This window comes from Haplochromis burtoni, unplaced genomic scaffold, assembly GCF_018398535.1.
Source record: "Haplochromis burtoni strain Fernald_Lab_line unplaced genomic scaffold, NCSU_Asbu1 Contig_1, whole genome shotgun sequence".
Classification (NCBI taxonomy): domain Eukaryota; kingdom Metazoa; phylum Chordata; class Actinopteri; order Cichliformes; family Cichlidae; genus Haplochromis; species Haplochromis burtoni.
In genome coordinates this window covers 4,163,240-4,174,013 of record NW_024582362.1, presented here as the reverse complement: position 1 = coordinate 4,174,013, position 10,774 = coordinate 4,163,240, and the positions used below count along the sequence as shown (strand labels likewise).

Here is a 10,774-nt window from a genome sequence, read left to right as displayed (position 1 = left end):
GAAAATATCACCCACTTTCTTATACCAACACTATCAGCCTGAACTGTTGATACAAGACAGCACTGATTCATGCTTTTATAATGTTTATGCCAAATTCTAACCCTACAATCTGAATATTGCAGCAGAAATCAAGACTCAGGCTGGGCAACTTTTTTACGATCTTCTACTGTGTGTCTTCTACACACAGTAGAAGCCCATCTGTTTCAAAGTTGTGCAGTTATGCAGAACTTTAAGACATAAATCACCTTTATTTCCGATTCTGATGATGAGTTTGAACTTTAGCAGGTCATCTTGACCATTTCTAAATGGTTAATTGCATTGAATTGCTCTTATGTGATTGGCTGATTATATATTTGCGTTAAAAAGCAGCTGAATGGGAGTAACGAATAAAGTTTCCGGTGAGTATATATAGAAGACTTTTCAGTCTGGGTTAAAGTGCTAGACAGACAGTCCAGCAGACAATTTAACGTCATATATATATAGAGAGAGAGAGAAAAAAGGAGTAGCAGAAAAAGAGCAGTGTTGATATAATGGATATTTGTAACAAAAAAAACCTTTCTGCTGGTCGTAATCATTCGAGCGGCTTTAATGACAAACTAGTTATAGCATTCGTCCCCTACCATGACAAAAACCTCTTTTGATAATTAGGAACAACTGAAATCAATAATGTGAAAATATTTAAGTGAAGTCCTGGCAAAGATTTATTCATGACTATTCGTGACTATATAATAGAGGCCCATTTTTCAGCATGAATAATGATTGTTGGGCTGTTGTTCCCCATATCTTGTTAGAGACGCAATTCATCAGGGCCAATAAGAGGTGGCGATTTGTCTTCGGGGTTTATCTGATGGAGGAAGCTGATGAAAACCAATGGAAATGAACACACAACGTATGGCTCTGCATATCTGTGAGTCAATGCACTGAGTCCAAAATGATCTATCACAAAAAAGAGGAGCTAAAAGTAGGCTGCATGCACCCACAAGGCACAAATAAAATCATAAGCAAAACTAGTCATATTAAAAATCCTCTGTCTTCTTCAGCTCCAATTTCCTTTGGCAATCAGAGACGAAGTGCAGAATGCGGCTAATTTTTGCCCACTGGATGTAAAGAATGACTGATTTGCTAATTGATATAACCTGACTTCATTGCACAACCTCAGCCACATTTATCCATGTTGTTTGGAAGTCTCAATTGCTGCAAGTCTAACACAGCTGACAGTGTATTTTCTACGCTCCACTGACAAGTACAGTTCCTGGGATGAAAAATCTCCTGACATCCACCATTCTGGACAGCCTGTCATTGTTAATAGTGAGTGCATGGAAGTGGCAAGATCCTATCTTAAATGGCTGTGCCATCTTGGACAATAGACACATTGTTCTCCACTCCTTTGCTTCTGCTTTGGTGGGTGCTTGTGTGGCAATAAGGGGAGGGGGACATACCCACAAACCATCACAATACATGCTTTCCACATAAAGGCCACTGATACTGGACACAAATACCCACTTGTAAGTCAAAAACAGCGGAGACTGAGAAAGGAGGGACGTTGATAACAGCTAATGGAGGGAGTGACTGTACGCTGAGATGGGTAGAGAGTCCAGAGGAGTACTTAAAGAGTAACAACTCTTCCCTTCTTTTATATTAAGTGTTTAAAAAAAGAGCAAAAGTGCTTTGTTTGTGTTGTTAGCGTCTTTATCCCTGTGCACTTTAAGCTGCAAGCGAAGCATTTGTTTTTGTTTTACTAAAGATGTGGTTTGGTAGCACAGAGGAAATTTTATTCCAAAAGAAAAACACAATCCCATTCGCCTTGTGCTTATATGCTTCTACCAGGCAGTACAAATCAATATCTGTCCAGAGCTATAGATTTAATATATAACCACTTTGAAAGAATTTCATATGTTTAGATTAGTGTCTCTAATTCAAGACCCAACCAAAAGTGAAATACGGCCACAATCTTCTGTGCTGTTGAGTTGTGGCTCTGAATGATGGCCAGAAAAGTAAGTTGATGTTTGACCTTTTGGACATAATTTTATCCAGTTAGACCATTTTCAGAGATATTGCTGTAGCAAGAGTACAAATCTTTGAGTCATAGCCAAAAATCTTGTTTTAGCACGGCCTTAACATGGATGACCAACTTATAATTAGTTCATTGTTAAAACCAAGTAAACAGTTGTGCCACATTTTAAGAAGATGTACTAAATTTGATGGATGGAAAACCTTAAAATGCAATACCTCTGATCACAGCTGTTGATAGAAAGCAGGCATAAAATGGTCCAAATGCAGCTCGTCACATGTGAGATGGTGAAACTGGAGAGTGTCTTGTTATATTTGAAGAAAAAAAAAAAGGTTGCTTTTGTTGGACGAAACAATGAAATTGCTAATCTTTTCAGCTCTGAATGGAAATTCCTGTTCAGCTCTATTTCCAGCCTTCGTTTCTTGCCCAGTGTTGCAAATACGGATGGCTTCACGAATGTTACATTTATCCCATGAGTAAGCATTCATGATTAGTGTCTAACCCCCGAGCCAGTGAGGCTGATGGAAGTATTACTCCATGTAATGTCATGCGTTCAATCACAACAAATTATTCCTCTCTGTCAGTTTCTAACAAATCTTTCCGTTGTCTTTTCTATCAAACACTGAAATCTAATTCCCCCCACCAACACCAAAGGTGGTGAAAATCTAAGACGCAATAAACTCCGGCAGTTGTTACTTGTTTGCTTGTTTTTTCGAGTTTCTAGATCGCAAAGGGTTATTTGCAACAAAACAAACTGTATGCATGCACAAGATTGCAAAATGGTTCACTCATAAAAAACTCATTTTAAGACCTCAAATCACTTCTGCAAATCTATAAACAGGACTGTATTCATCTTTTTGCAAATGATATCCTTGTGCTAGGATGATGAATAACTTAAGCTCTCAGTCTGCAGCCCAGATTATTGGTTTACTGATTATTTGTTTATATTCAGACTTTTTGGTTGATTGTTTTTTCACTCCTCCTCATTCCGGACCAGACATAATGCATTTTTAATGTGTTTTCTGCTTTGACATTTAATGCTGTGCTTGGACCAAGGCACTCTCAAAAATACACTTAGATGGCATTAGAGCTGTCCCTCTCAATTTTATTACTGCTATTATGACGTGCACGAACAGCAAAGCTTATATATTATTTGTGCTTTAAAGATCGAAGTTAGTTTGCGGGGTCCAATCTTTTTATTTGTGCTTAAATTTAAAGGTGAAAGTTGACCAATTGTGCAGTCCGGGACAACGAAGGTACGCTCACTGATTTTAATTTCCAACAGCACTCTTAATCTCAGGAACTTATTCCAGCTCACTGAATGAATATGTGTAATGTGAATGGGGTCATTTGTTGTCACATACCCGCAGAGAATTATAACTCCTTACACTCACTCAGCTCTGTGCAGCTTTATATCATCTTCCAGCTAACTGTTTTGCCTTGGCTGCTCTCAGTAGAGAGGAAAAAAAAAACATGATAATGATAGTACGCTTGTTCAATGTGAGCGGCTACTTTAACCTAACATGCAGTCATGTGATCCAGTGCTAACAAAAGAAAATTAAGGTTTTATGAAAAAGAAGTCATTTGTTGTTGTTGTTTTCATGTGGTAAGAACCAATACTATTTAAAGGAAGTGAGAAGCACTCTGTGTCCTCTTAAAGTACTACCCAACTACCTGTGAGCCAGGATCTGTTCTACAGCTTCTTTGAAGTGTCAAAACATGTTTGTGAATACAGAGACTGGCAGACAAACTCACCTCCAGCAAACTTAAATTGACCGCTTTTGCTAAGACTCAAAGTAAAGTTGGACAGACGCAGAGGGGAGGAGAAAAATATTCACAAGTTGACCTTTTATATTTACCGCAGTGTTCCTAAGCTTGGGAAACATGTACTGTACTGAGACTGACACACAAATTACTCAAAGGTCACCTTATTCAGCCTTTCAAGAGGAGTCCATCCCACTGATAGCATCAGCCGTTTTTCACTGAAAGGAAACAAAGAACCTGTTTTGATGACAGAAATATCGCTACTGCGGTTTCTTAGACGCTGCTAGATTTTGCTTTTCTCTGCACTGAAGCACTTCACTTGTTTCTGGCTCTTGTAAGGATTTAGTTTATTTTCATGTTGTAAAAAAAAAATAAAAAATACTGTATGGTACAAAGCCACAGGATTAAAATTAATTGAGAATCCACACACTGTTCTCTGGCAGCAGATTGTTTACTTGTTTGTCGGGTGCATGTGTGTGCCAATTCAATGTCGAACCAAGCCAACTTGGTGTGTGTGTGTCTGTGTGTGTGTGCCTTTGCACTGTGTCAGGGGGAATAGCCTGTTGGGGTTATGGAGGGTGCAGCGCGGGGTGATGAATAGGATGCTTTTGTGCTCGGCCCCACAGCTGTCTACAAACCAGTGAAGGAGAGAAAGGTGAGGGAGAAAGGGGGTAAGGTAAGAGAGATAGCCAAATAAAGGGGAAGAAAAGAGCAAGGGAGATAAAATAGCGCAGAGGAGATGAGAGCGTCACTGCTCCGCATGGGGAGTACAGGTGAGATACTGGGAGCTGAGAGGTGAGAGAATGGGTTTAGAGGTGAGGAAGAGAGGTGGGGAAGGGGGGATGTGAGAAAGGAAAGGAAAGAGCGACTGCTTGTGCATTCAAGAACACTGCACCGTTGTCTCTTCAGCCAACACAGAGACAAAGACGTTGGCTAATGTAGGAAATCGTTGACATTCATGTGCATGGACAAAAACAAAAAATGCCTCCAAAACAATAAGAAAAAAGAGGGCGAGAGAGGAAGCAGACCTGACCTCATGGCCTCAACCTTCACACATGATGGAGTTTGAAAATGAGCCAATCATAGTGAGTGATGCTGATGAGTTCGGCCAAAGCTGTTGGTGTTGCTGTGGCCACTTTAACACCTATCACATAAGGAAAACCACTGGACTGTTTCTAATAAAAAAAAAAAAACATTTAAAAAAGTAAAATACATTTTAAATGGCACTGCATTACAATAGAGGCCGATGTGGGAGCACCAGAAGGTCAACTGTGATGCAAAGTCTTGATATGTGATATTTCAGAGACCTTTAAAGCACTTAAAACATTAAACAAGCATCACATGAGAAGGAAAACACCAGAAACCTTTCCGACCTTAGACTTAAAGCAGAGCAGAGACAGTTCGCAAAAAAAAAAAAAGCTGCCTGCTGACAGGCAGGGCTCGATATACTTTCAGAGCTGAGCATCAGAAATTGTCAACTGTCAACTTGTGTCAAGTATTTTTGACCAAGTAGATCCTTATTTACATCCACTTTTAGATTTCACTGTAGCAACATTCTCAAGAGGCTGTTTCACCAATGTTTATGCAACCCCAAATTCAAAATAGTTAGGACACAGAATGCAATGATGTGCAAATCCCATAAACTAAATATTTTATTCACAGTCGAACACAGAAAACATATCAAATGCTTAAAATGACACATTTAACTCTTTCATTTTAAGTATTGGCTCATTTTGAGTTTGATGGCAACAACACGTCTCAAAAAAGCTGGAAAAGTAGGTGGTACTAAAAAGAAACAGCTTGAAAGTAACTGGCTTACTTAGCAATCGGTCAGTAACATGATCTACCAAAGCCTGGATCTACAGATGGTGGATCAATTTCAGATGTTCCTCAACTTAAAATTGCAAAGACTTTGAATATCTTATCATGTAAAGTACATAATATCAGCAAGAGAGTCCAAGAATCTGGAGAAATCTCTGTGCGCAAAGGCTGAAAATCAATATTGCGTGTCTGTGATGTTCGGTCTCTCAAGCGGCAAAGGGTGTTTTCATGGAAATCACTGCATGGGATCAGGAACACTGTGTATATCCATATATGCAGGTTAAAGCTCATAGAAAACATGAACTAAAGAGAAGAGAGACCATCTGGCTTGTTCAGCGCTCAGTTTAAAAGCCTGCATCTCTGATGGTATGGAGGTGCATTAGTGCCTGTGGACTTGGCAACACATTGGCACATCTGGAAAAGCACCATCCGTGCTGAAAGGTATATACAGGTTTAGAGCAACATATGCTCTCATCTCTTTCATACTTCAGCAAGAAAATGTTAAACTGCATACCGCACGTATTACAACAGCATACCTTTGTAGTAGAAGAGTGTGGATGATGAAATGACCTACCTGCAGTCCTAGACCAGTTGTAAACATCTGGCATATCGTGAAATGAAAAAAATATAACAACAAAACCCAGGACTGTTGAGCAGGTAGAGTCTTATATCAGACGCAAACTTAACTGCAAAAGTCCAGCAGCTGCTCTCCTAAGTTACCAAACTTTTGCAGACTGTTGGTTAAAGTAGAGGGGACGCTGCACAGCTGTAAACGCGACCCTGTCCAACCTTTTGAGATTCATTGATGCCATCACATTTAAATCCCCCTTATATTTTTTATTTTCTCAGCTCAAATTATGTTCTCTATGTTCTGTTTTTAATAAAAATGTGAGTTTATGAGACTTGAAAATTATTGCACTCTATTTTTAATTACATTTTACACAGCTTTTTGGGGACGCAATTTGGGTTGTACATTTAGCATTCAAGAATATACTTTAATACAATGAAAACTGCCTTAGTGATCACTAAAAATGTCTAAAAGGCATCAGTCCCAGTTCTTCACATGTGTAGACACTGTCGTGTTGTCTGACAGTATTAAGTGGAACAACTGTTAGACAGTTTGCTCAAATAAAACAAAGGCTCTGCATGTTCTGGTAAGGTGCAGCAGGAATGCAGTTGGAGAAAATGTGAACAGAAGTAAATATAAATAAAGAAAAATACTGCAAAATACTGAAATAAGTATTCTTATTACTTCAGAGCTGTGTGTAATTGCACTGAAATGAGGTCCATTATGTAGATTTGCCTGTATTTTATTGATGAAGAACCCAAAGAAGCAAAGAGATAAATACATCTCTCTATCCAAATACGTGTATTCATTTACCCTTCTAATCTGACTCTCTGTACAGTACGTTCCTCGTGTGTTCTGTTTTACATACATAAACATTACTGAGGTGTTGAGTCATCGATAACAGGAAGAAAATTGAAAAAAATAATGAATTAAGCTTAATAGAATCTCTGGTTTATGTTGAGAAAAGCTGCAAAACAACCTTTTTTTTTTACATTTCTAGACAACTGTGAATAACATTTTCATTTTCATCCCTCTCCAAATCCTCCCAAGAACACTTAAAATAATGCAACAGAAAAAGAAGAAGAAAAATCGCCTGTTGATTCAGGCACACGGATGCCCGATCCTGCTCGCTCTTGTTGTTTTGTTCTGCCTGTTTCCGAATGAGAATTGTCCTGGAATAACTAACCCTAGCGTGGACAGATAAATGCATTTCATCTTCCCACACCAGGGTGCTCTGAGGCGATCGCAGCATGACTTTTCTATGATGAAACAGCAGCAAGCGGTGGAGGGCTGAGGGAGTGGGCGAGCAGGACACAAACTGCTTTTCTCCACAAACAGCAGGATGAGATGCGGAGCTGGCAGCGATATGGCATCCATACCACGAGCTCAGCCAACACAGCATGCGTCCTCACACTTGCTTTGCAAAGTCATAGGCTATCCACATCTTCTGACCACATTTGACTAATAGCATATGCGCGAAATAAACACACTGAGTCAACTGAGCTGTGTACGAGCAGGCGGATTTGCATGTTAACAACGAGAAATGTCTTGCGCCTTCATTTGTTTCATGCGGCTTGTAAAGCGACTGTTACTATCAAAGAGTAATCAAAGATATCCTGAACAGCAGCAAACAATGGCAGAACAGTGTTGATGAAGCCAGGTGATGATGAGGGGAGGCAGACATCATTAGCCCCCATCATCACACTTCATCAGAGTAGAGGGAGTGTGCCCGCTCTGTTAGCGTAATGAGCTGGAAGTATGAACAAAAGCAGATGGCTTTATGAGTCAGACAATAAGGCACTCATAATTGAATCTATATCATTCATTTCAATTTAAGCAGTCAAGCCATTTTTCCTCCTTTCTGTATCTCAATAGAAATCCTTAATCAATGCATTGAGGAGCTGCCATCATAATGAATCAGGCGCACTTCAATGAGACTTTTCAATTCTGCTGGGAATAATTCATGAAGGCTGAAAGAGAGGTAAAGTACAGCACAGCCTGTGCTGTATGATAAAGGTAGGAACAAGTATTTCCCATCTTAACATCTGTATGAAAGAGTGTTTATTTTTACCATACATCATCCATAAAGGGACTAACATTACCTTATTACACACAGGAATGTATGCCATATGACTAATCATACTATAACGTTACATATTTTTTTTATATCCCTATAATCTACTGATTAAATCTACCAAGTTGGTTACCCTTTCTTCGATCTTATACATTCATAAGACTAGTTGCAGGCTAACATTCTGGAAGAAAACCAAGTTATGGCTGACAACAAGCACAGGGTATGATTCACAAACCCCTGGCACATGACACCGGCTGTCAATCACCCAGACTTTACCATCACCTCCAAAGTATTTGTGCAGAAAGCACCGAGTGAAACTTGGCGGCTGCTGGAGCTTCTCTAATCTGTTTTCCCTCTTGAAGAGCTCACAGCAGGACGCTTTGCCCGTGGAGCAATTAAAGCCTCTTTCTTAATCCAGCTGCCCTTGACTGCAAACAACTGGAAGTCCTCTTCCCTTTCCTTCCTTCCTCCTCCTACACTACCTCCTCCTTCTGTTTCTCCTCCGCCTCGCTATACAGCAAGTGCAACAGTACTCACCCCCAGTTTCTTACTCCGTATCCTCACGTATCCCTGCTTGACTATATCGTTGAAGTTAGAAGCCATGGTGAGAGGGAAGCTGGCGGCTTCCTGTCCGAAAGAAGGAAAAAGAAAAGAAAAATAAAGTAACCTCTCTCTTTCTCTCTTTTTTTAATTTTGAGTAGCGGAATCTTTTACTTGAGGCTCGGTCCGTGTGACATCCAGCAGGAGGAGAGCGAGAGGTGGGCAACCTGCTCCGGTGTCAGCCAGTATGACGCTTGGGTTGGCCGGCTTCAGCGGCGCGATCCATCCGGGAGAGGAGGGAGATACCAATTCGTCAGCTGATTCACTTCAGCCGGAGAGGAGAGCAGAGGCGCGCTTCCTGGACCACACCACCACGCACCGGCGAGGGGGGCGTGGAGGATATGTGCTGAGGAAGGTGGTGGTGCTGGTCATTTTTATTTAGTTTCATATTAAAAGCCCACTTTGTTCAAAAACGAAATCCCCTTCCTCTCCCTTTCCCTTTTGCAATCGTTGTAATTCAAAAAGTCACTTAGTGGGAGTCATACCTACTGTGATTAATATCCCCGAGGAATCAGTGGAAACTGTAATGGTTGTCTACTGGATTAGTTGGCATTAGTCCAAAATGCTGGACTCTATTTCCTCTGTTAGTCTATTTTAGCAGGACTAAGCTCCCAGTCTCAGAATATTGTGCTCATTTTATTGTAGCCTTATAAAATAATGTTTTTCATGACAGGCAGCACGATCTTTAACCCTTTATGGTTTACTCATGGAAACACATGGAAATTCAAAATTTCAACCCAAGAGCATCTTACATGATTTTTTTTTTTTTTTTTTTTTTACTTGTGTGCCCTTTTCCAATTTTGTTTTCATTTTTATGGCAAATCTAGTTCAGTGAAATAACCATAATATGGTTCCTCAGCCCCTTTTAGGGTATACGTTTTTCCAAAAAGTGTGTATATAAAAAACATAGAAAAACACATTAATTTAAAGTAACGTTTATTTAAGAGCATTTTCTTTTCATTCACAATGGAAATGTCCAAAACTGTAACAAACATATTAAAGCACAGCCCTGACCAGTCACAGGCAGCTGCCTCGCAGTAACATGGTAACATGCTGTATCATGGTAACATGATATTTTCTTCAAAGATTTAAGTTCATTTCAGGTCACCTACTGAACTGAGCATGTGTATACACCTTAATACAGGCTGTTCTATTTTATGGCACAGCACTTGATAGGTTGACTTCCATAAAAGAGCCAAGCAGACAGCTGCAAAAGAAAAACAGGTTTTTGTCAATATCCAGCCAGAATTGAAGGAAAACAATAACACTGAAGTGTTGAGCTACTGAAAACAAAATACACTGACATGGGAATTGTAAATATATGACAAGAAGTTAAAAAAAACCAACAACATAATAACTACTGATGGGACCAATTTTTCCTAAATAAATTACAAATACCCAATTACTAAATTAATTTAAAATAATAACACTAAGTAAAAATAAACACCATTATGTGCAATTTAAGTAGTTAAACTATAAGATCATCAGAAAAAAGATCCCACTGTACCCTTTCTAGCCTGAAAATGTTTAAAATTGGTTACATTTCTCATCCGATCACTGTATAGTGTTATAGAAATTAGAGGAAACATCCAAATATACCATTTACTGGTCTATATTTTAATAGTGTATTTTTGTTAGTAAATAACACAATTATGGCTCCTTAAATGTATCTGGTGGGTGCCTAAAATGGACTATCACTGTTATGGTAGGTAAACAGGGCACACGATCAAATATGGTGCCACCATTTTTATGTTACAAATATCACTCATTTCTAGAAATCCAGCATTAACAACACCCATCTCAACATTTATAATAATTATTTAACTGTATAATGCATGGGTTTCATCAGTTTACCACAATTGGTTTCGATGCTATGACCACAATTGTGGTAGGTGTAAAAAACCCAGTTTCCCAAATTCTTGAAAAACTCAGGAGT

The 10,774-nt window shown here is 39.3% G+C and overlaps 1 protein-coding gene across 2 annotated transcripts in view; it reads right to left on the bottom strand.

Moving 5' to 3' along the window:
• Positions 1-9,161, bottom strand: part of dok6 (docking protein 6) — a 56,439-nt gene extending 47,278 nt beyond the window's left edge. The window contains exons 1-2 of one of the 2 annotated variants that reach the window (XM_014335008.2): positions 8,953-9,161; positions 8,776-8,865 (exon numbers count right to left, since the gene is read on the bottom strand). In XM_014335008.2, coding sequence (XP_014190494.1) covers positions 8,776-8,841 — 66 coding nt within the window. In that variant the 5' untranslated portion in view covers positions 8,842-8,865; positions 8,953-9,161. The remainder of the gene's footprint in view (positions 1-8,775; positions 8,866-8,952) is intronic. The other variant, XM_014335034.2, reaches the window with a different exon arrangement.
• Between the last annotated feature and the right edge of the window lie 1,613 nt (positions 9,162-10,774).